The following is a 26,258-nucleotide window of genomic DNA, read 5'->3' on the forward strand; positions in this document are numbered from 1 at the left end:
GAACTTGTTGTGCCTCATGACGCCCCATTACTCTGCTGTGACGTACCGCTTGTGACTGAAGCGCATCACAGTGATGAATACAAGTAGCAGAACCATCGAGGAAGAACCAAACACATTCTGCAGTCTCACTGTAAATACAAAACACACTGACTGTAGATATGTCTCTGCCACAGTAGGTTAAACATGCCGGTCCTACAGTGATCTTCAGCATCCACAGATGTGTTTTAAACTGGTGCACGAAGCCAAACTGAGTGAACACAGACGACACATGGCTTCAGTCTGATCGCCAGCTTATGTGATTGGCCACTGCAACGTGACGTCAGGCTGCGTTTCTCCAAAGGTTGACTCCTTCAGCTTTTTCGGCACGCAGCCAAAACAGACTATCCTCAAAAGTGGCATGAGATGACTTTTCGTGTGTATTGCCACTATACAAATAAAGATTGATTGATTGATTGATTGACTGACTGATTTAAGTATAAAGCACATGGCACAGTTGGGGGGGAAAATGGGGGGAAAAACGCAAACTTTCACCTCACTTCATAAAGTTAAATTGTTCAAACCATTAAGAAACAATAAAACATAAACAACAGACATCAAAAAGACAAAGAAAGCAAACTCCAGACAGCACAAGGTGAGACAGAGGCCATTTTGAATAAATGAGTCTAAATTATTAAGTTGTTTGATGAATTTAAAAAGTCGTGCTTTGATGAAAACAGTCATATTCGATCATTACATTCATCATTTATCATTCACAAGACAAAACAAGTCACTTATCATCCAAGGAGGCGTCCTCAAGGGTGAAAGTGACAAATATTAAATGATAAAAAAAATGTTTAAAGTGACAATAGATTGATTTGATAAACCTGACGGACCCATTTCTCATTTTCATTTCATTCAGTATTTGTCACTTTCACTCCTCAAATCCATCAGGTTCAAAAAGAAGAAGTGAGAAACAAGAGGACATTAAAGACATTTTAAATAAAGTTTCAGGCTGTTTGAAAACGTGTTAGTGTTAGTTAACAGACGAGACGAATGAACGACAAGGTTCAAGATTTTTAATACTGAAATACAATCAACAGGCAGAGTTCTGTACAAAGAGACAGTTTGTTCAAACAAGATTGTTTTTCAAAATAAAATTTTAAAGGACAATGAAATGTGGACGAATGTTCACAGGTTCAAACAAGAATCCACAACACGCTGAAACATTCAGATGTTTTTCAAACAAGTCTAAAATATTAATGAAATAATTTCATATTTTCAGTTTCAGTCTTCGGCAGGAGATGATGAGAACTAAAGGACTCAACTGTCTCCATGGAAACGGCACAAGAAGTGTGTTTACATTCAACTAAATACATTACAGTAGGTGTCAGCTGTACACCTTGTATCCATGGTTTGTGGGCGGAGCTTAGTGATGCTGCTGCTCAAGTCATAAAAGAAACTCTTATTTTGGTAAGTTTGTCTTATTTTGGTTTCCTGAGGTTTTGCTGATGCTCCTCGCCGCCCCCTGCTGGACAGATCAGCTGTCACATCAAAGACTTGGTTGAAATAATACAGTCAGCAGTTGGGATCATTAATGAGTATTGATTATAGTTAATAGTTATAATTAATAGCGTGGATGATTACATCATATATACATACTAAATCTTTTATGACATCATGATGTAAAAATGTGTGTCATAATTATCAGTTTCTGATTCACGTCATTGTTCGAATCTTAACTGACAGTTAATTTAACAGCTTCAGCAAAGAGCAAGTAGCCAATCACAGCGCACCAACAGTAACTAGGCAGCAGAACACTGTAATCTGTGCTAGAATAAGATGCTAATGTTAGCATTGCAGGCTAACCCTGTGTGCTGATGGCTGACACATTATTTTGGAGGGTAACTTACTTTGAAACATCCTTTGAGTCTGAGTCAGTCCAGGATGCTGTCAGAGTTTAGGCTAACGTTAGCAGCTCTGTCCTCAGCTTGACGTGTGAGGTTTACCTGAGATACTCACATACATGTTTAACATATTTATTATGTGGAGAGTTACAGTTATTGTTATGTCAGAATGAAAACACTGTATTTGAAAGTACAGCTGCAGGACGTACTGATTCAGCCAAACTGTAGCATGTCGTACGCAGTATGCCAAAAATACCTGGATGTGTTTCCAGTGACCATCGGACCGATCTGTGTCCCACAATGCAAAGCACTGGAATGATCACAACAACCAGTCAGGTCAACAGTGTTTTAGGTTTTTTTTTTTAATGAATTGATGAGCAGAAAATTTGCTTCAATGTTTTCAGAGTTGAGAAGCTTCACAAACGGAGACCCGACTACACAAATACCTGCAAGGGGCGCTAGCTAACCAGCCGGCGTCCTTGCTACACAGTGGGGGTTTGTCGTTAGTGTGATGATGTTTACTTCCACTTTCCACAACAGGCTGAGCCTGGCACACAACAAAACGCAGTTAACAGATTCATACTGCATACTAGCATGAAAAGTGTGTGGTGACACTGCGTCCTGCGTCTGTTGGTAGTGTAGCTCTACAGTCTGTTAGCATGGAATCAAACCTTCAGTTTAATGGATAGAATTCGATTTTTTCGCCATCAGATTCAGGTTAAATAGATCTGTGGTGAACCGTTTCCAGCTGATGGATCTATAATGAGCTGGATACAGCGTCGGAGGCGGAGCTCAGTTAATTCCTTTAAAAGCTGCTGAATAATACATGAAGCTAAAAAAGCGGCTAACTTCCTGTTCAGGGACAGAATAATTCCCCTGTGCGGCTCTCAGCAGGTTGTAACACGTTTTACAGCCACTTCTTTCATTACGTAAGCTTCGGGGGAAAAGTCTTTGTTGGGCACCTGTTTATCACGTGATGTTGTAGTTACATCGTTTAACCACTAGGCCCTATTGACTGTTCCTGAGGGTCTGGGTCAGAGTGTCTTTTTTTTTTTAACCTTTATTTAATCAGGGAGAGTTTACAGAAAGCATAACTCTCTGTTTCAGGAGCATCCTGATCACATTCACACCTGGAAGCTGCTCAGTACAACCACAGTCTGACCTGCAGCCTATCAGCCGCTGCACCCTAGCAGTCGTGGTGAAGCGCCTTGATCAAGGGCACCTGAGTGATGGTGATGAGGGCGAAGCTGCATATACAGACACCAGCACACTATTTGTTATTGTTGTTGTTTGAGTCCACATATCTTTTTTTTTAAGGAGAATCCTGCGTAGTACACCTTTAACATTTACCTGCAGAGAAGTTCAGGTTCCAGCTAAAAGCTCAGGAAGACGCTCTTTGAGCTCTGTACAGGAAATATAGACAATACACAAACAAACAAACAAAACGAAAAACAATGACAGGATCTGTTGGTGTTGTGATGTGTCAGTCGGAAGTTCTTCAAAACGTAATGACTAAATTTAACAGTGGAGCGACATGATAATGGAGAGTCTTAAATAGTGAGTCAAGCAACTAATCTGATGTGAGTGTGTCCCAGCAGTGAACCAATCAGGTGTGAGTGTGTCCCAGCAGTGAACCAATCAGGTGTGAGTGTGTCCCAGCAGTGAACCAATCAGGTGCGAGTGTGTCCCAGTAGTGAACCAATCAGGTGTGAGTGTATCCCAGCAGTGAACCAGTCAGTGACAGGTTCAAACATTCACATGAATAAAACCACTGTGACACTATAGTTCCCATAATGCTTCACTGCGACTCCAGCTGTCCACAGTTCCCATGATGCTTCACTGTAACTCAGGCTGCTGTCCTTGACTCTGTTCAGTTTTAACGTCAGTTTTTTATTTTAACTGTTCTGCTGGTTTCTGCTCCAGTTTTACCTTCGACTCTACTTGGTATCGGTCCAGGCCTGGTCCGAGTGCGGAGAGGGGGCACAGAGCTCCGAGTCAGAGTCCGACTCCCCCTCTGCGATGTACGGCCGGACGGTGGCACAGCGGGTGGCACCTCCTCCTCCTCCTCCTTCCTGGTGGTCTCCCAGGTTGGCGGAGGACGAGTAGAAGCCATTGTTAAGGAAGTCCAGATTCTCTCTGGACTGGGAGATGGAGAAGCCGCTGAAGGAGCGCTCCAGCTCCTCATGGTCTGCGGACGGGATTGAGATGGAGGTGTCGCTGTCTGGCTTCACGTCTTCGCCTCCTCCGGTACCATTAGCCCCCTCTCTGCCCCTTTCAGGCTTCTCTGCCCCCCCTCGGTCTCCGGTGCTGTGCCTGTTCGATCGGTTCCCGCCATGTCTCTCTCCTGCCGGAGGAGGTGGGAGCCGAACCAGTGACCCATCCCCCACTGGACTCGGAGTGTTGCCGTGGCTACACTGCAGAGGGGGCTGGGCCTGCTGGTGGAGCTGGGAGCTGATTGGTTGCCAGGATGTGGAGGGCGGACAGGTGGGGGTGTTGTAGTTCCTGTGTCCAGTGGAGCTGCTGGAGCGGACCATCTTCGACACGAAACGACTTTTCTCAACGTGGTCACCAGGTAACACCCTGCACAATATGTAAACAACAGGTGAACAACATGTTAACAGCGTGTAGCCAACAGGTAAACAATGTTGATGTATGTTCTTAGCCATCCAGGTCATGGTTCTAAGTGCTATATCGTAGCCCCGCATCCAACAGGCTTCTTCAGTTCTAACTAACTGGAGGGGAGTTGCAAGCATTAAACCCTGTGTGGGAGTGTCCTTACAGAGTTGTTAAGGTCACATGTGAGTCATTGACCCAAACCAGCATTCATGTGGATCGTTAGACCTAACGACTCCTCTCCAGTTAGTTAGAACTGAAGAAGCCTCTTGGATGAGAGGTGAAGCATCTTCAACAAACTGAAACATGTCCAGTTGCCTATGACACAGAACTAGAAACAGGTAAACAATGTATAAACAACAGGAAGGGTCATCTATCAACAGCAGGTCCTGGTCTGGTTCTAGTTGTGTACAGGACACTGACTGCAGGATCTTGGCTATTGACTGGCTCTTCTCCAGCTGATCCACCGGACTGTGGTAGGGCGGCGCCGGGTCTGGCTCCTTAGATCCAAAGTAGGCGTCAGTTTCAGCCTGAGGGATTCCCATTCGCTGGATGTAGATGTTAACCAGGAAGTCCAACTTCCTCTCCATGGACAGGACCTGAGGACACAAGACCAGCAGTGGACCAATCAGGTTCAAAGCTGATTCAGAAATCAAGCAGTTCTACTCTGCACAAAGTGTTTCTAGTGACAAACTGGTTGCCATTGGTTACCTGCTTTTCCACCTTTCCCAAACGTCCCATCATGCTCGGATCCTCAGGAAGTTCCTCATTGGCTGCTTTGGGACGGTCCTTGTCCGCAATTGGTGTTCCTCTGCCGACTATCTGATCCACCCTGCCAATCAGGAGACAGCACAGGTCAAACACACAGTGACCTCACACAGTGACATCACACAGCGACCTCACACAGTGACCTCACACAGTAACATCACACAGTGACCTCAAACAGTGACATCACACAGTGACCTCACACAGTGACCTCACACAGTGACCTCAAACAGTGACATCACACAGTGACCTCACACAGTGACAGCACACAGTGACATCACACAGTGACCCACAGTCAAACTTGTTTTAATTTAGACGAAAGTCCAGTGTCCAACAAGGAAAATGTTGCAGAGAGGTCAGTGGTTACAGGGTTGGGGTTACCTTGACTGCAGGTTCTTAATGCGAGCGAGCATGTCCAGGTGTCCAGCTGAGTACTGTTCGATCACATCCATGACATCGTAGGGACGAAGACTCTCTTTAAACTTCCTCTTAGACACCATGAAGCGCATGATACTGAAAGAAAAGAAAACAGGAACTCAGTCGACACCCAACCTCTGGCCACTGGGAGGAGCCCAGGTGGGCTCAGGTACTAACTGGACTGATGTGGTGAATCTAGTCCAGACTGTATGCTCGATCCATCTCATACACCTACAGAGTCGTCTGACGGTGGGTCTGGACTGAAACAGTGAGATGGTGGATCCAAGCAGCTGAGGTGAGTCTCCTTGACACGGTTAGGTTCAGGGTTAGGGTCAGGGGTCAGGGTTTAGGATGTAGGGTTAGGTCTGGGCTCTCAAAAACAAGGTTAGGAGGCTACTGACCTACTACTCCTCCATATTGAAATGAGTCAACTGAAGTGTTTCAACATCTGATCAGGATCCTCCCTGAGGACGTATCCTGCATACATCCAAGAGGGAGGAGACCTCAACAAAGACCCAGAACATCTGAGGGGAGCCTGGGAACACCTGGGAGGTTTGAATTTGGGACAAAGATGAAGAAACAGCAGCAGAAACCTGATGACTAAGTAAATACAGTTGACGACCCACCAGACGACCAGGCAGTAACCACTGAAGCTTTGTAGGTTGACAACACGGGAAACATCGCAACAACACCAACTGTTTATGCACGTCAACATTTGTGCTGAAAAGTGTTTGGAGGCAAGTCGGACGGAGTCCAAAGAGGGAACAAAACACACACGTGATGTCGTCTCAACGTCGGTCACATATATCAAATATGTTCAAAAATATTTGTGACTGGCAGCAACTGGATCTGAAGACTTCAGACCCTTTACATATCAAACACTTTATGAAACAGACCAGAACAGACCTTGGCTGACCGGGTCCCATCATCAGAGATTCACTCATAATGTGTGGCCCTGCCTACAGTCTGCTGCTCAGTCACTTATCCTTGACCAGGACCAAGAGTGACAGAAACTGGATGGAGCTACGGTCCTGGGACCAGACCAGAAAACACAGACCCAGAGACAGAGCCGATACTACACTGTAGGACATGTTTGTGCTGAGGGTTTCTGCTACTTTGTAGCCAGAATCTGGTTCTGACACCAGACTGTGGTGAACTCTACAGAACTGGACAGCTGGACTGTTGGAGACAAGCAGGAGGTGGGAAGAAAGAAATTATCTTTAACTTCACCTGATCAATAGGAGAGGACTGAACAACACCAACAAGGATCATAGTAATAATTAAAACGATAGTAATAATAATAATAATGATAATAATAATAAACATAATAATAACAATAATAATATAAGAAGAAGAAAAATAACTAAAGAATGTCTTACCAATGACAGGAGCTTGAGTGGAAAACAACAGAAAACAATGAAACAATACCAAACAGTCAAGCTAAATGGAGGTCAGACTGACTGGTCTTACCCAACAGATGATGGCGACCTTTGACCCTGGGGTGAGCACTAATAAATAAAAAAACAAATAAAAAAATGTGAATAAAAAGCAGAATGATTTCAGTGCTACACAAACAGCGAGTAAAGCAATGAATGATGACAAAACAAAATGATGTTGAGAATGACGACAGACAGCAACAGTTCGTACCAGATAGCTCTGATGGTGACCTTTAACCCCGGGGTCAGATCCTGAGGGACGAACTCACAGTGGCAGCTCTTGTTGTCGTCGGCCATGTCTTCTCCTGGTAGGCTGGCCTCTGAAACAACATCAGTGTTTCAGTCAGTGCCCCCTACCTTCAGCATGTGGAGCTGCAGCAGGAGGACCAGCTGAGACCGTTATGGAAGGACTGATCTGTTCAGGGAAGAAACCCTAACCCTTTTTCACAATAAAAGCATTCCGTTTCTTCATCGGTGGAAAGCTCTTAATGTGAAGCAACAACAACAGGAAGTGTTGAAACAACAGTGACTGAAGCTGGAAACGTCATGACGAAGAACACAGTTCAGTCCTGTGTGTGTGTGTGTGTGTGTGTGTGTGTGTGTGTGTATGTGTGTGTGTGTGCTGACCTGGTGAGCTCTTCTGCCTGAACTCTTCGTCCTGCATCTCTATCAGCACTACAGGAGGAGGCAGAGGAGGAGACAAACCTTCATCAGAAGATTACACACTACTCATAGCTTAGCACAAAGACTGGAAGCAGGGGGAAACTGCTAGACTAGCTTAGCATAAAGACTGAAGGCAGTGGGAAACTGTTAGCAAAGCTTAGCACAAAGACTGCAAGTAGAAGGAAACTGTTAACCTAGCTTAGCACAAATACTGGAAGCAGGGGGAAACTGCTAGCCTAGCTTAGCACAAGGTCTGGAAGCAGGGGGAAACTGTAAGCCTTGCTTAGCACAAAAACTGGAGGCAGTGGGGAACTGTTAGCATAGCTTAGCGCAAAGACTGTATGTAGAACATGAAAACATTCAACAACTTTAGTTCCCATCATGAATACGTAGTGCAGCTATGGCTAAGAATCATGGGAGGCCAAAACCAGTTTAAACTTTGGACTCTCTCCTCCTTTCCTTTCCTTGTGTCCTCCCTTACATCCTTCTCTCCTTTTCTCTTGTCATGCTTTTGTAATGAAGTTGTTTTGAGTTGACAAAGTCTGAATATCTAACCAGCCAGAACCAGTTAAAACCAGCAACTATTCATAACCAGTTTAAACAAGTCGGATGATGAAGTATTATTATTGGCTGATTCACAGAACCCTTCAGATTTGATGATTTTTGTCCTCTCCTGCACACTGTAGGACTGATATGAGCTGAATGATGGGATGTTATCATCTCCATGGTAACGCCTGCTGTCCTATAGACTATTCAGGTGTTTTTATAGCTGGATACAACCTGGAGTGTATTGAAATGGTTAGGGGTCCACAGGGTCAGGGTTCTATAGGATTAGGGGTTCTACAGGATTAGGGGTCTACAGAATCAGCGATTCACAGGATCAGGGGTTCTACAAGATAAGGGATCTACAGGGTCGGGGGTCCAAAGGGTCTGGGGTCTACAGAGTCTACAGCATCAGGGGTCCACTGAATCAGGGGCACACAGGGTCAGGGGTCCGCTGGATCAGGGGCACACAGGGTCAGGGGTCCGCTAGATCAGGGGCACACAGGGTCAGGGATCCACTGGATCAGGGGTCTGCAGAATCAGCAATTCACAGGATCAGGGGTCTACAGGGTCTACAGCATTAGGGGTCCATTGAATCAGGGGCACACAGGGTCAGGGGTCCGCTGGACCAGGGACACACAGGGTCAGGGATTCACTGGATCAGGGGCACACAGGATCTACAGGGTCAGGGATTCACTGGATCAGGGGCACACAGGATCTACAGGGTCGGGAGTCATATAGATCAGGATTCTACAGGGTCGTGGTTCAGAAGGTCCACAGGGTCTAGAAGGTTAGGGATCCAAAGGTTCAGGTTGTCCACAGGAGCTGGGGTAAACAAGGTCAGGGGTCCACAGGATCAGGGGCCTACAGGGTCGGGGGCCTACAGGATCAGGGGTCGACGGTTTTGGTTGCTCTGGTTGTTCTGTAGATGTGGATGTTAAAGTTTCACCTGTTGGATGCGGAGTATTCTTAGTGGTTGGACCTGCCCCTCTTACCCTCAGAATTTTGGCGGGAGGCAGCTCCTCGGATCTTGAAGGCCTGTCTGGTTCTGCTACGTTCTCCAAAGCTCCAGCTCTTTGGAACCTTGCTGGGACTGTCCTCCAAACTAGGCTCCATGCTGGGGGACCGTCGCAGGGCCTGGACATTCCCCAATCCTCCAGGACCTCCAGGCACTCCAGGACCCACACCAGAAGCAACACCAGGGCCAACTGTGGGAACCACTAGAGACATGATGGATAAAAATGGGACACACTGGAATCAGAAACAGTTTACCTGCTTGGAACTGGTTTGTCTGTCATGTCAGTCTAATAGTCTGCAGGTTTTCCGCCAGACCAGGTCCTCCAGCAGCTCATTACAGCAGCACAAACTGCTTGGTTAAAGTTTTGTTAAACAGGTAGATTTTCTGGCTCATACTGGATGGTTGGAGTGAGAACCTGCAGACTGTTGGGTCTTGACAGAGCAAACTAAACCAGAGAACTTCCTGTGACTGTTAGGTAAAAAGGTTCTAAGTGTTACCGACATGCAGAACACACATGTGACAACAGCCTGTTCAGTGTTCAACATATCTAAACCAGTGATCATCTTACAGAACATAAAACTTTGGTTCCAACACCCACCATGCTGAGGAGAACCTTTCCCTTTGGTTCCTGAACTCCGAGGAGACGAGAAGACCCTCTCCTTCAGACTGACCTTCTGACTGCAGGGCAAAAGAAGGACAGATGTCAGTGTTGGACATTGAAGCATGAACAGTACACTCGGGTTTATTAAAGGGTCTCAGCACCTAAACACTAGCCCCATCCTCACTGCCCTTTAAGTGCGGGAATCCTGCGCCAATTCTCCGCATCCTCCTCTGTGTGAAAGTCTCAGATGCGGCAAGGGGTGAAATTTCGCTGTGCCTCTGATGCGCCTCCGGAGGTAGTATCAGAGGTAGATTCAGAGGTAGTATCGAGGCGCAGTATTGGCGAACCGAACCAGTGTGAACGGATAAGCCGACGGCGCGGAGCGAGGGAGTGTCGATCTGACAGTCTGATAACTAAACAGATCCTTCACTCAACAAAATAAAGAGAAATGTCCCACAAACCAACGTTACAGGACCAAACAACAGTAACGTAGTAACTGGTCGTGTCTTTGGCAACTTATATGTGGAAAAAAATACCGCAGTTATACGTGGAAAAGCCTCTGTCCTCCTGTCTGTCGTCCTGTCTGTCCTACTGACTCTTCGTCACATTTCTGCCCGAAAAACAGCGTCTGTCCCCGGCAAAAACCTTTAACACCAAGTGTTTGGTCAGCCCTCCCGACCGAGACTTAAGTGAACTTTCCCGCAGAAAACAGCCCCCCGTGAGTGAAAGAGTCAGACAGCGCCCTGTTTACTGATGGTGATTATGTAATTACGTAATTTAGAGCGAAAAATGTAACTTTGTCACTTTCCTGGATGTTTGGTGGGTCAGGATCTCAATCACAACACATTATAACAGCATCATATGATAATAAACAGTCAGCTGGTACATGTTTAGATTGAAAGGCCTGATGATGATGTGTACCGTCACGCCTCTTTTGGAGCCGCAGCGCTGGCTTTCTGTGTAATATGCACACTGGTTTGTCTTTTACGCCGGATCTGCTTGGTTGTGTGTGAACTAGAGGTCTTCACGGGTCCAATTTGACGGACCCGAACCCAAATGGACCTGTGAAAATTGTTCCCGGAACCGACTGGCACCGAGCTATTATTATAATTCTGAGTTCCGAACCCAAATGGACCCGTGAAAATTGTACCCAGAGCTGACAGGCCCCGAGCTATTATTATAAATCTGAGTTCCGAACCCGAGCAGCACCAAGATATGTCGGAACCGGCTCCGAATAGAACCGTGACATACCAGCCCCGAACCCTAAAAAACCCATGGACCCGAAATGCCCAAGTTGCTTTATGATTTAATACAAGTTGTCTAGCGTTAAATAAGACTTGTTTTTATTACTTTTTGTTTCTTACTTAAACGTAGTCTTCTTCTACCTGCTTCCTGCTGCGTCCCACTGCCAGCCCCCCTGGCCATAACATGATGTAAACAAAAATAAATCCACGTCGTCATTTTCTTGTTTAGATGGTCATGTACTGTAATCCTCCTTCTTAGCCATTGCTAACGCTAATCCACCGGTCAGTAGAACACATTTTCTCTTGTTTAATTAACGTTATAATTTTGGAGTTTCCATTGTGCTTTGCAGAGCATACCGGTAACAACACGCTATGGCAACTCGATTGTTTAACCATTTTGAACCATTAACCAAAACGTTACATTAATAAACAATCTTTTAAACTGCCCCGAGTCCTGACCTAGGCTCTAACTTTTGCTTGAACTTTCACCTTTGACGTCATCATCAGAATGTGACAGTCATGAGTCAATCATTTAGTGCCCTCTTGCGGCGAGAGTTTTGTGAAAATGACATACAAATTATCCATCATCAGGGACAACAGTCGAGTTCAAATGTATTTTTTTTTACTGAACAAACTACAATCCAAACAGCTGTGACCGCCAATCGCCGGGTCCTCTCGGGTACTATATAACCCAGCCTTTCACTATAAGAGCCCCGAGCCCGGAGACAAATTCTCCCGGTTCCGACCCGGCCCGGGAGTCACTTCTTGTGAATGGACCCAAAACCTGAGCCGGGTCGGGTCGAAACCCCCGGATTTTCGGGCTGTCGGGTTTTTCTGAAGACCTCTAGTGTGAACAAACAATGGCGGAGAATTGGCGAACCACTGCTGCGGCGATAATGCGGCATCTGTGTGAGAAGGGCTACTGTTTGCAAAGATATCTGTGGTATGAGACAGGCCTGGCTCGCTAACCAATCAGAGAGTGTGGCTATTTTACATAATGTCAGCACAGAGACACACTGCAGACGCACAGGTGAACAAATCAAACAAAAGAGGAACAAATCAAACAGAAGAGGAACAAATCAAACAGAAGAGAGACAAATTCAACAAAAGGGGAGCTTTCTCAACTTCCCACTGACCTGGGAGACGGTTCAGGCTGGACGTCCTTCCTGCAGGCAGACAGAGAGGTACCAAGAGAGACAGACAGACAGACAGACAGACAGACAGACAGGCAGACAAACAAGCAGACAGACAGGCAGACAGGCAGACAGACAGACAGACAGGCAGACAGGCAGACAGGCAGACAGGTACAGAGAGAAACAGACAGTTTTATTGATTCTCAGCTTATTAAAACTGATCGAAAACATTAATACTGCAGTAGTACTGTGTTGTAGTACTGTGTCGTAGTACAGCGTTAATGTACTGTGTTGTATTACTGTGTTGTAGTACTGTGTTGTAGAAATGTGCTGCAGTACTGTGTTGTAGTACTGTGTTAATGTACTGTGTTGTAGTATTGTGTTAATGTACTGTGTTGTAGTATTGTGTTAATGTACTGTGCTGTAGTACTGTGTTTAATTACTGTGTTAATTTACTGTGTTAGTGCACTGTGTTAATGTACTGTGTTGTAGTACAGTGTTAATGTACTGTGTCATAGTACAGTGTTAATGTACTGTGTCATAGTACAGTGTTAATGTACTGTGTCATAGTACAGTGTTAATGTACTGTGTTGTAGTACTGTGTTGTAGTACTGTGTTGTAGAAATGTCTTGCAGTACTGTGTTGTAGAAATGTGTTAATGTACTGTGTTTTAGTACTGTGTTTTAGTACTGTGTTGCAGTACTGTGTTGTAGTACTGTGTGTTCTTGTACTGTATAACTCATTACAGACCTGAATGAGAGTCCTGATTTGTTCTTGAGGTTCCTCAATAGATCCAACTGGTTGAGAGGTGGAATCAACCTGCAGACACACAGAGTGACTATTGTTGTAAAAGGTAATGACAGGTGAACCAGTGGACAAATGGACAGGTAAAGAGGTGAAGAGGTGGACAATTGGACAGGTAAACAGGTGAACAGGTGAACAGGTGAAGAAGTGGACGGGTGGCCAGGTAAAGAGGTGAACAGGCGAAGAGATGGACAGGTAAAGAGGTGAACAGGGGGGCGGGTGAAGAGGTGAACAGGTGAACAGCTAAAGAGGTGAACAGGTGAACAAGTAAACAGGTGAACAGGCGAAGAGGTGGACAGGTAAAGAGGTGAACAAGGGGGCGGGTGAAGAGGTGAACAAGTAAACAGGTGAACAGGCGAAGAGGTGGACAGGTAAAGAGGTGAACAGGTGGACAGGTAAAGAGGTGAACAGGTGGACAGGTAAAGAGGCGAAAAGGTAAAGAGTTGGACAGGAGGACAGGTGGACAGGTAAACAGGTAAAGAGGAGAAGAGCTGGACAGGTTAACAGGTGGACAGGTATAGAGTTAAAGAGGTGAACAGGTGAACGGGTAAAGATGTAAACAGGTGAAGAGGTGTACAGGTGAAGAGATGAACAGGTGAAGAGGTGTACAGGTAAAAAGGTGAAGAGGTGAAGAGTTTGACAGGTGAACAGGTGGTGTCTCACCTGTACATGGGGACAGAAACGGTCCTCTCGTAATAATCCCAGGTTGAAGTCAAATCAGTTCGGCTCAGGTTTGTGGCATAAACCCTCCACGCCGCCTGTAGAGACAGACAGGAAGGAACCTGTTGACTCCAGTGATTTTCAAACTAAAAAGCTCAGGTTAAATCTTTGACTGTGTCTGCATCTGAAGGGGAAATCAGAGAAAATGATTTCACAGGAAGTGTCAGTCACACTTAACAACATCAACCTTTCACTCAAGCGTGATTCTGAGTGACATCACAGTGCTGGCTCACCTGTATGAGTCCAGCTGCTGGGTTTCGTCTCTTTTCAAAGTGTTTCTGTCGGTGCTGCTCCTGAACCTTCAGAGCAAAACCAGAGCCCAGGATCCCCTGAGAGACAGACAGACAGACAGACAGACAGACACAGGTGAGCTGGGCTGAACCAGAGGGAGGTTTACCTGTCTCAGGGGAACTCAGGTAAACAATAGAGTTACTCACAGCAGGAAGAGCGAAGAATGAAACTCCAATCAGAGTGAAGGTTGCAGCCAGTAGGCGTCCGTTCCAGGTGATAGGGAACTTGTCTCCATAACCAATTGTTGTCAAAGTGATCTGACAGAAACACACACAGACCAATCAGATCATCTCATCACGAGGACCAATCAGATCGTCTCATCTCTGAGGCGGCGGAGTAGGTCTTTCTTACAGCGAATTAGTTCACCTGTACCAGTCTGTACTGTGACATCATCCTGAACACACCTGTACCTAAATGTTCTCATGAGTCATTAAACACATCTATGACGTTTATTGATTACTATGTTGATGTGTTGTTGCGTGAACTTGTTTATTGATTAGTATGTTGATGTGTTGTTACGTGAACTTGTTTATTGATTAGTATGTTGATGTGTCGATACGTGAACTTGTTTATTGATTAGTAGGTTGATGTGTTGATATGCGCCACCCGTCAGTTTTTGTGTATCATTAGTGTATAGTGTCTTACCAGTCCCCACCAGAGGGCGTCTGCATACGTCTCAAACTGTTCATTGTCTTCTTTTTCTGCTAAATAAACAAGGAAACTGGCCAGAATGAGACACAAGAAGCCGATATACCAGGCTGTGATCAACTCCTGCAGGGGGACAGAGACCAGACACCACAGTCAGAGACATTATATCACAGTGAGAGACATTATATCACAGGAACACAGGGACACACAGGGACACACACAGTGACACACACAGCGACACACACAGTGACACACACAGCGACACACACAGTGACACACAGTGACACACAGTGACACACACAGTGACACACAGTGACACACACAGCGACACACACAGCGACACACAGTGACACACACAGCGACACACAGTGACACACAGTGACACACACAGTGACACACACAGCGACACACAGTGACACACACAGCGACACACAGTGACACACACAGCGACACACAGTGACACACACAGTGACACACACAGCGACACACAGTGACACACAGAGCGACACACACAGCGACACACAGTGACACACAGTGACACACACAGCGACACACACAGTGACACACAGTGACACACACAACGACACACAGTGACACACACAGTGACACACACAGCGACACACAGTGACACACAGAGCGACACACACAGCGACACACAGTGACACACAGTGACACACACAGCGACACACACAGTGACACACAGTGACACACACAGCGACACACAGTGACACACAGTGACACACACAGTGACACACACAGCGACACACAGTGACACACACAGCGACACACAGTGACACACACAGCGACACACAGTGACACACACAGTGACACACACAGCGACACACAGTGACACACAGAGCGACACACACAGCGACACACAGTGACACACAGTGACACACACAGCGACACACACAGTGACACACAGTGACACACACAACGACACACACAGTGACACACAGTGGGTTTTTTTTCAAGGTTTCCCCGGTGTCCTCCTGTTAATCTAAACATGTACCAGCCAACTGTTTATAATCATATGATGCTGTTATAATGTGTTGTGATTGAGATCCTGACCCACCAAACATCCTGGAAAGAGACAAAGTTAAGTTTTTCTCTAAATTACATAATTACATAATTACATAATCACCATCAGTAAACAGGACGCTGTCTGACTCTTTCACTCGTGGGGTTCACTAAGTCTCGGTCGGGAGGGCTAAACGTTGCAGTGATTTTTTTCACCGCGACAAACACTTGGTGAGTTTAAGTTTTTTGCCGGGCACAGACGCTGTTTTTCAGGCAGATATTTGACGAAGAATCAGTCGGACAGAGAGGAGGACAGACACGTATCCACGAATAACTACGGTATTTTTTCATATAAGTTGCCAAAGACATGACCAGTTACTACGTTACTGTTGTTTGGTCCTGTAACGTTGCTTTGTGGGACATTTCTCTATATTTTGTTGAGTGAAGGATCTGTTTAGTTATCAGACAGTGAACACCATCAGATGGACACGCTCTCGCTCCGCGCCGCCGGCTTATCCGTTCACACTGGTTCAGTTCGTCAATACTGGGAATGAATGGAGCTAGTGACACACAGTGACACACACACAGGAACACACAGGGACACACAGTGACACACACAATGACACAGGGACACACACACAGGGACACACAGTGACACACAGTGACACACACAATGACACAGGGACACACACACAGGGACACACAGTGACACACACGCCCCTCCTCCCGTCTCTCTCTCTCTCTGCCTTCAAGTTAGTTGTGAATTGGTGCTATACAAATAATGATTGATTGATTGAGTGATTGATTGACTATTGATCTGTGGGCACTATCAACAGTTGAAATGTTAGTTGAAGTGGTTGACAGATGGGTAGACAGACAGATATTTCCCATGGTACCTTGCTGTGGGCGTACACCACTGATCCCAGAAGTTTCCAGGTTCCTCCGCGGCGGTCCATCCTGATCATCCTCAGAATCTGAAGGAAACGAAGCGACCTGATGGCTGAAGTGGCAAAGACGTTCCCCTGAGTCCCTGCAGCCAACACTGAGATGGATGCTATCAGCACCATGATGTCTGCAGACAGGTCAGAGAGAGAGACAGGTCAGAGAGACACAGATGTCAGAGAGAGAGAGACAGAGAAATACAGACAGTGAGAGAGAGACAGATAGGATTAATGTAGGAGCTAAATACACAACCACCTAGACCCTCCACTGTCCAGGTACTGATACACACACACACACACCACCAACATCAACACACACAGATCAAGAAGGATAGTAGCGGTGCATCCTCCAAAAAGAGGGAAAAGAAGGCCGCATTTGTGGGGTGCATTTGAAGGAGCCTTCGAATTGGGACAGCCTTCGCGCAGCATTGTGACGCAATTGGCCTTCAAATGCGCCCTTCGAAGGATGCAGCCCCTGAATTGAGACACAGCCACAGAGACACAGAGAGAGGCATAACTGATAGAGATCTAAATCTCTATGCAATTTATGTACCCCCAGTAGATTCTCCTTATTTTGAAGGAGACATTTTTGACACTCTCCATTCAGAAATTGCCTCCTTCCAGGCCCAGGGAAACGTGCTTCTAACTGGAGATCTGAATGGACGAACAGGAATTGAACCTGATGTCATGGACCCACAGGGCAACAACCATGTATTCGGTCAGGCCCCTGTTTACCACACCAACCATCACCCGTCGGAACAACCTTGACTCTGAAATAAATCAAAGTGGCAGGTGCATCTCTGTCGGGCCTGAGGCCTGTACATAGTTATGGTAGGTTCAGAGGGGACTCTTTGGGGAGATTCACATACTCCTCAGCTCTTGGGTCTAGTGTAGTAGACTATGCAATCACTGACATGGACCCCTCCACTATCAGTGCATTCACTGTCAGACAGCAATCCCCCCTTTGAGACCACAACCAAATAAATGTGTTCTTTAACTCTCAGGTCAAATGAGTGACACAAAAAGGGAACCCAGCAAGCTGTTTCAATTAAATCCTACTTACAGATGGGCTCCAGACAGTGGAGACAAACTCATCATGGCCTTGAACTCACCTGATCTGATGAATGACATATCAATATATGACCAAAACCAATATGTCTCTACCAGAGATGGTGTAAACAAGGCCATTGATGATATCAATATGATATTTCATGAGGAAGCTATTAAAGCTGACCTCATCAAAAACAAACGGAAGCCTGTTAAAAGGCAAAACGCTGACAAATGGTTTGATCCAGAATGCAGGACCATCAGAAAAGACCTGAGAAAAATAGCAAATGAAAATCATCGCCAACCAAACAACCCAGCTCTACGCATTAGATACACTGACATTTTAAAGAAATATAAATGTACAATTAGGAACAAAAAACAAAATTATGACTTCTGGTATGGGCAGCACCATGTGAAGATGTAGTTTTGTTGGGCTCCTCACGGGACTACCAAGTTCATATTATTTCTCTTTTTAAACCACTCTCTACGACTCTATGCGCGTTTATAAACAAGTTAGATCGACAAGTTTCTCAACTTTGGAAAGGAAAATGCCAAAAAATCGCCAAGGAAATAAGTTGGAGTCGGAGGCTAACGCTAATGCTAACTCTAGCGCTAGTGCAGCAGATGATGCAAACAACGATAACCAACAGGCAGTGCTGCAGGCCATCGAGTCTTTAAAACAAGATTTGATGGCGAAAATTGAAGAAAAGGCGACAGCCCAGTCGGCAGAACTCCGAAGCCAGATTGGCTGGATCCAGACCAAACTACGATGTGCAGTGGAACAAGTGGATAAACGAATGGAGGTGGCCCAGAGCCAAGTGTCTGAGCTGGAGGCTGAGGTTAGCGGTCGCTCAGACTCGGATGTCAGCGTTATGAAAAAAGAACTGGCCACACTGAGAGGCCACTGCGAGGATTTGGAGGCGGGATCACGGCGTTGCAATATACAGTTGTGTTGTGTCTCAGTTTGTGGCTAACCTGCTTAAAGAAGCGCTGAATCTCGAGAAGCTTCCGACCATAGACCGGCGCACCGCACCCTCTGCAATAAGCCGACGCAAGACAGCCTCCAACCTCGGGCGTTTGTGGTGAAGTGCCATTACTTCTCCGAAAAAGGGTAGCTTCTGAAGAAAGCCATTGAGATGAAGTCAGTGACTACTGCAGACGGCGACCATATCCAAACCCTGCCGGATTTCACCCAGGCTGTGAGTAAACAGCGGGCAACCTTCACCGAGGTGAGAGGGCTGCTTCGGGGCTGTGAGGGTTTCGACAGGATTGAATATAACTACTGTTATGACTGTGGTCATAGTTTGTGTCGTTTGCTGTGTGTTTTGCTGTCTGTGTGTGTTTTTGATTTTATATGCAAATAGGAGTGTGCCATCACCAAGAGGTGATTGGTGGAGAGAGATCCGATCCTAACCCGTGACTGCAGCTGATGGCACCCAATATATAAGGAGCCAAGATGGCGGCTGTCAAAGAGAGACAGCACCTCCTCATCCTCCTCCTCTTCCAACCAGCCACATGTCCATTTGTAAAAGCCTTGGGTGGAGATCAACAAGCTTTTCTTTTGTTTGTTTAAATAGTAAGGGTGGACTGCCCTTTCATTTGAACGTGTTTTCTCCTGTTTTTTTCGTTAGTGAGGGAGGTAAGTTTATTGTGATTTTGGTTTTTGAGCTAAGAGATTTATTTTCCCAGATAGAGGTGTTTTGGTTATTGTTTTGGCCTTGGTCCACCCCGAAGTTGCTTCCTTAGTTATATTTATAGTTGTTGATCCATTAAGTTATTGTAAATAAACTATTCTATTGTATATAAAAACTTGTGAGTGGCTGTTTGGGACTCGGGGAAGATTGGGGACCCATTTTCATGTTGCGCTCTAGGCACCCCTAGACTGGGGCGTAACATGAATTGGGGGCTCGTCCAGGATTCTTGTCGCGCTTTGTTACTAGTTGTTCTGGTTGGCAGTAAATTTTGGTGTGTGGGGGAATTATGGAGTTTGCACTGGATGATTTCATGGTCAGTCCATCTCTGAGTAAAATTGATAAATGTAGAAAAACGGATCTATTGATTTTGGCAAATTGTTATAATGTGCAAGTGCCTTACAGTGCCAGGAAGGCAGAAATTAAGCATTTGCTGTGTGCGGAGTTGGTAGAGCAGGGCGTCCTTCCGAACCCAGCTGCTGATGCGGTTGAGGCTGCTGCGGGTGACAAGGCCAGTGACGCACCTTTGGCTGAGGTGAAAGCTGCGGAGGCTGCGGGCACGCTCACTGCTGGTGTTGAGCTTGGGTCGGTCACAGATCCAGTCATGGGAAGCATGACTACGGAGGATCTCTGCCTAGCCCTCAAAATAAAGGAGGTCGAAACTACAAATAAGCAGCTGGAGGTGCAGGCTATGCACCTGCGAATAAGAGCTCTTGAGCTTGAGAGAGAAGCCCCTGTAGCTTCCACCCCGGTATCTCCTGTTGGCCACAGCTCTGTTTCTGCTCCCGCTTTTGACATTAGTAAGCACATTGTACTAGTCCCTCCGTTTCGTGAGTCTGAGGTGGACTCTTATTTCAGCGCTTTCGAGCGGATAGCTGCTGCCCTGAGTTGGCCAAAAGAATTCTGGTCACTTCTCCTCCAGTGTAAACTCATAGGGAAAGCTCAGGAAGTCTGTGCCAGCCTGTCTATTGAAGATAGCCTTGATTACAACATCCTGAAGAAAACTGTGTTGCAGGCCTACGAGCTGGTTCCCGAAGCCTATAGGCAGAAATTCAGAACTAGGGAAAAATCTGCTAACCAAACATATGTGGAGTTCGTGCGTGACAAGAGCGTGTTGTTTGACAAGTGGTGCCAAGCATGTAATGTTAAGACCGTGGCGGAAATGAGACAACTCGTACTACTTGAAGAATTTAAAAAGTGTTTGCCAGATCGAATTGTTGTCTATTTGAATGAACAAAAAGAAACGTCAGTCACAAAAGCAGCTGTGCTGGCGGATGAATTCGTTCTGACCCACAAAAGTGTGTTTTCTATGCCAACCCCTCGTGTTTCACAGGTAATGCCTGAGCACAGAAACCGATCACCAAAGCTAACGCGTAAAAGCACATTACCAACTGCGGCTGAGAACCGCGAGTGTTTTTATTGTCATGAGCCAGGTCATCTGATCGCTGTCTGTCCGACTCTTAGAAAAAAAACACACCACAAAAACACGAAGTCTCCCGCAGGTGTGGGCTTCATAAACACCACGTCCCCGCCTGAACAACATCCTGAGCCGTTACCTAACCCAGAGGTATACGATGAGGTTGACCCTCGTTTCAAGCCGTTTGTTTCAACTGGTTTTGTCTCTGTAACAAATGAATCTGATAAGGTTCCCGTAACTATTCTTAGAGATACCGCCGCCTATCATTCATTCCTGCTGGCTAGTGTCCTACCACTTTCAAATAAAACTTCATGCGGTTCTGATTTGCTCGTGTGGGGAATTAAAATGAGTGAACTTAACGCCCCGCTTCACATGATCCACTTGGATTCACCACTCGTATCGGGACATGTGAAAGTTGCCGTACTCCCACGGTTTCCGATTAGTGTCATTTCATTTATTTTGGGAAACGATTTGGCCGGGGGAAATGTGTTTCCTCTCCCCGAAGTAATTAACAATTTCAGTTCGGTTGTGTCTGCTGACTCTCCCACCTCTGTCTCTTCTGCTGTGTTGTTGCCTAAGTTGTTCCCTGTGTGCGCCATTACGCGCGCACAGGCTCGTAAATTGAGTGAAACTGTGGATTTGACTGAATCGTTCATGGCTACGTTAAGTGAGGGTGAGCCCTCTGTTTCAGTGTCTCCTGCTACTGAGGGTGACGAAGTAGCAAAATGTGTGAGTGAGTCTGAGTGTGTTCCTGCTGATAAGGATCTGAGTTTAAATGTCACCCGTGAAATGTTAATTGATGCGCAGAGAAATGATCCGTCTCTAACCCTGTGTCTGTCCTCGGTTGTAGCCACTGAGGAAGACAGAAAACCTTGTGTGTATTTTCTGGACAACGGTGTATTGATGAGACGGTGGAGTCCCGACTGCAGTGAGACGCGCCTTGTCAATCAGGTAGTTGTGCCAACAGCCTATCGACCGCAGGTTTTGAGTCTCGCCCATGACGCCACCTTAGCTGGCCACCTTGGTGTTAAAAAAACGTACCACCGTGTGTTGCGCAATTTCTTCTGGCCCGGGTTAAAAAACCGACGTGACAAAGTATTGCCGCACCTGTCATACGTGCCAAATGGTTGGAAAGCCAAATCAAACCGTCCCTCCGGCCCCTCTTCACCCGATCCCGGTGCTTGGGGAGCCGTTTGAACGAGTTTTGGTGGATTGTGTAGGTCCCCTGCCAAAAACTAAATCCGGAAGCCAGTACATTTTGACAGTGATGTGCGCTGCGACGCGGTACCCTGAGGCCATCCCGCTGCGCACTCTCCGAACCAAACCCGTGGTGAAAGCCCTCACTAAGTTCTTTACAATTTTTGGGTTGCCTAAAACAATACAAAGCGATCAAGGCACAAATTTCACATCCAAATTCTTTGCACAAGTGATGACAGAACTAAACATCAAACACATAACACCTAGTGCTTACCATCCAGAGTCCCAAGGCGCACTTGAAAGGTTCCATCAAACTTTAAAATCCATGTTGCATAAATACTGCCTGGAGTCTGACAAAGATTGGGATGAGGGCCTCCCTTTGCTGTTGTTTGCTGTACGTGAAACTCCTCAAGAATCGCTAGGTTTCAGCCCTTGCGATTTGATTTTCGGCCATACTGTGCGTGGTCCTCTTCAACTTCTTAAAGAAAAGTGGCTGTCAGAGTCGCCAAAACCTGAACATAATGTGCTGGATTACGTCTGTTCTTTTCGTGAGCGTCTCAACCTAGCATGCCAGTTGGCTCGCAATAATTTGGCACAGAGTCAAGTAAAAATGAAACACCGTTACGATAAAAAGTCCGTCCTCCGCGTATTCCAACCCGGTGAGGAAGTTTTGGTGCTGCTTCCGTTACCTGGATCCAGCCTGCAGTCTCAGTTTTCTGGTCCATACACGGTGGAGAGAAAAATTAGTGACACAGACTATGTTGTTCAAACTCCAGACCGGAAAAGAAAATCCAGAGTATGCCATATAAACATGCTGAAGCGTTACTTTTCCAGAAAGAGTGATCTCCTGAAATCCCCTACTGCGCCTGTGATGCCTGTGTCCGCTGTTCCGCCTCAGTACCACCTTGTGGATGATGGTTTGGCCGAGAAAAGTGGCTTGATGCCAGCCGCTCGTTTGAGAATTCAGAGGTGCTGAGTAATTTGGAGAGTTTTCTGTCTCATCTATCTGCTTCATCCCGTGCAGATATTACAAAGTTGATTGAGGATAATTTGTTGCTTTTTTCTGATCATCCCAGTCAAACATCTGTACTATACCACGACATTGACGTGGAGGGCCACAAACCCATCAAGCAACATGCATACCGAGTAAACCCGACTAAAAGGGCCATGATGCAGCAGGAGGTGGAATATCTGACTGAGCATGGGTTAGCTGTTCCCAGTATAAGTTCGTGGAGCTCACCCTGTGTTTTGGTGCCGAAACCCGACAACACCCCTCGTTTTTGCAATGATTATAGAAAGGTCAACTCAGTCACAAAACCGGACTCGTTTCCACTCCCCAGGATGGAGGATTGTATCGACCGTGTAGGCTCCGCTAAATATGTGACAAAGCTGGACCTGTTAAAAGGTTATTGGCAAGTTCCTTTAACCCCCCGTGCCTCTGAAATCTCCGCTTTCGTCACACCCGACACCTTCCTCCAGTACACGGTTATGCCATTCGGGCTGCGTAATGCTCCCGCAACCTTCCAACGGTTAATGCACATCGTGTTGTCTGGCGTGGAAAACTGTGAAGCCTATTTAGATGATGTGGTTGCATACTCCTCCACCTGGTCCGATCATCTCCGCACACTATCCCTCATTTTCTGTCGTCTCCGTGAGGCCTCCCTCACGCTTAACCTCGCAAAATGTGAATTTGGCAAGGCCACTGTCACCTATTTGGGTAAACAGGTTGGTCAGGGACAGGTCCGTCCGCTGGCTGAGAAAGTGCAGACGATTATGGATTTCGCGGTTCCACAGTCCAAGAAAGCGCTGCGCCGTTTTCTTGGGATGTGTGGGTATTATCGGGGTTTCTGTCGAAATTTTTCCGATGTGGTGGCTCCTCTAACAGGTCTTGTGAGTCCGTTGAAACCCTACGTTTGGTCCCCTGCTTGCCAGGCTGCCTTCGAGTCTGCCAAGGCGTTGTTATGTCGGGCACCTGTCCTCGCAGCACCCTGCTTTGCGCGTCCCTTTAAGCTAGAGGTTGACGCCAGCACGTGCGGCGCAGGTGCTGTACTCTTACAGGAGGATGAGCATGCTATCGACCATCCTGTCTGTTACTTCTCTAAGAAATTCAATAAGCACCAGCTTCACTACAGTACAATCGAGAAGGAAGCTCTTGCCCTCCTGTTGGCCTTACAGTACTTTGAAGTGTATATTGGATCTAGTTCACAGCCTGTCCAAGTATACACAGACCACAACCCACTAACATTCCTAGCAAATATGCGCAATTCAAACCAGCGGCTCATGCGCTGGTCTCTCCTTCTGCAGGACTTCAATTTGCAGATCCACCACAAAAAAGGAACCGAAAATATAATAGCTGACACTTTGTCCCGGTGTTACTCGGAGCAATAGTAATTAAACATTAAGGGATGTGTTTAATTCTTGAGTGTGGGGGTGTTATGACTGTGGTCATAGTTTGTGTCGTTTGCTGTGTGTTTTGCTGTCTGTGTGTGTTTTTGATTTTATATGCAAATAGGAGTGTGCCATCGCCAAGAGGTGATTGGTGGAGAGAGATCCAATCCTAACCCGTGATTGGCTGCAGCTGATGGCACCCAATATATAAGGAGCCAAGATGGCGGCTGTCAAAGAGAGACAGCACTTCCTCAGCCACCTCCTCTTCCAACCAGCCACATGTCCATTTGTAAAAGCCTTGGGTGGAGATCAACAAGCTTTTCTTTTGTTTGTTTAAATAGTAAGGATGGACTGCCCTTTCATTTGAACGTGTTTTCTCCTGTTTTTTTCGTTAGTGAGGGAGGTAAGTTTATTGTGATTTTGGTTTTTGAGCTAAGAGATTTATTTTCCCAGATAGAGGTGTTTTGGTTATTGTTTTGGCCTTGGTCCACCCCGAAGTTGCTTCCTTAGTTATATTTATAGTTGTTGATCCATTAAGTTATTGTAAATAAACTATTCTATTGTATATAAAAACTTGTGAGTGGCTGTTTGGGACTCGGGGAAGATTGGGGACCCGTTTTCATGTTGCGCTCTTGGCACCCCTAGACTGGGGCGTAACACTACCTGTTCACCACGCTAGAGAGGTTTGGCTTTGGTCCTACTTTCTGTTCATGGATTGAAATTCTTTATACAGCGCCTCAAGCCTCAGTAAGAACGAACAAGATAATATCAGACTATTTCCTTCTCCCGGGGGACAAGACAAGGGTGCCCCCTGAGCCCCCAGTTATTTGATATTACCATCGAACCCTTGGCGATAATGTTAAGGAAGACCACTGATTTGGTAGTAGTGCGAAGGGCAGGACATTCGCATAAACTATCATTTTACGCGGACGACCTTATCCTTTTTCTCTCAGACCCATGTACTACTATACCAATTGCTCTTGAGCTCATCACCAAGTTTGGGCGAATTTCAGGATATAAGTTAAACTTAACTAAAAGTGTTTTATTCCCCATAAATGACAAAGCATGCCCGATGTCATTCCGGGACTTTCCTTTCTCTGTCAGTAAGGATAGCTTTACTTACTTGGGTGTTTGTGTCACTTACAAGTACAGGGATCTGTTTGACAGCAATTTCAAAACGGTGTTTAACAAGGCCAAACAGGACATGGAGAGATGTTCAATTATCGCTTGCCGGAAGGATCAACTCAGTAAAAATGACTATCATGCCCAGATTTTTATTTCTGTTCCAAGCAATACCAGTCTTTATCCCTAAATCCTTTTTTAAGGACTTAAACAAGCTCATATCTACTTGTATTTGGAATAAAAAAGTACCCCGAAAACAGAAAGAATATTTGGAAAGACAAAAAGGAGATGGCGGGCTGTCTCTACCCAATTTTCTGTATTATTACTGGGCGGCCAATATATACAAACTGATGTTCTGGGTCTCTGATGTATCAGATGATGACTCTCAGGTCTGGTGCCAAATGGAACAGTATTCGAGTAATCCTGTTTCGCTTCGCTCTTTAATTTCTTCCTTATTGCCCCTAAGTAAACATTGTTGGACGAACAACCCAATAATTTCTGGCTGTCTGAAGATATGGTCGCAGTTTAGGATTCATTTCAAGCATAAACAAGCTCTGGTCACTTCCCCAATTCTAGCGAACATCAATTTTGCCCCATCTCTCACAGACCAATCTTTTCAATTGTGGCACAGGAGAGTGTATGTATGGCTACTTTGT

At 46.0% G+C, this 26,258-nt stretch overlaps 1 protein-coding gene across 3 annotated transcripts in view; it reads right to left on the reverse strand.

Annotated features, from left to right (window-relative positions):
- Positions 1 to 1,035: 1,035 nt before the first annotated feature.
- kcnq2b (potassium voltage-gated channel, KQT-like subfamily, member 2b) overlaps positions 1,036 to 26,258 on the reverse strand; it is a 41,717-nt gene continuing 16,494 nt past the window's right edge. Inside the window, exons 5-19 of one of the 3 annotated variants that reach the window (XM_073469123.1) lie at positions 16,696 to 16,871; positions 14,777 to 14,902; positions 14,278 to 14,388; positions 14,074 to 14,169; positions 13,784 to 13,878; positions 13,067 to 13,135; positions 12,320 to 12,349; positions 9,937 to 10,016; positions 9,316 to 9,540; positions 7,742 to 7,789; positions 7,326 to 7,434; positions 5,643 to 5,774; positions 5,208 to 5,328; positions 4,920 to 5,095; positions 1,036 to 4,463 (exon numbers count right to left, since the gene is read on the reverse strand). In XM_073469123.1, the coding sequence (XP_073325224.1) occupies positions 3,821 to 4,463; positions 4,920 to 5,095; positions 5,208 to 5,328; positions 5,643 to 5,774; positions 7,326 to 7,434; positions 7,742 to 7,789; positions 9,316 to 9,540; positions 9,937 to 10,016; positions 12,320 to 12,349; positions 13,067 to 13,135; positions 13,784 to 13,878; positions 14,074 to 14,169; positions 14,278 to 14,388; positions 14,777 to 14,902; positions 16,696 to 16,871 (2,237 nt within the window). In that variant the 3' untranslated portion in view covers positions 1,036 to 3,820. Of the gene's footprint in view, positions 4,464 to 4,919; positions 5,096 to 5,207; positions 5,329 to 5,642; positions 5,775 to 7,095; positions 7,187 to 7,325; positions 7,435 to 7,741; positions 7,790 to 9,315; positions 9,541 to 9,936; positions 10,017 to 12,319; positions 12,350 to 13,066; positions 13,136 to 13,783; positions 13,879 to 14,073; positions 14,170 to 14,277; positions 14,389 to 14,776; positions 14,903 to 16,695; positions 16,872 to 26,258 lie in introns of those variants that run through there. The other 2 variants (XR_012179456.1, XM_073469122.1) reach the window with 2 other exon arrangements.

The sequence above is a fragment of the Pagrus major genome, chromosome 6 (genome assembly GCF_040436345.1).
Source record: "Pagrus major chromosome 6, Pma_NU_1.0".
NCBI classification, from domain to species: domain Eukaryota; kingdom Metazoa; phylum Chordata; class Actinopteri; order Spariformes; family Sparidae; genus Pagrus; species Pagrus major.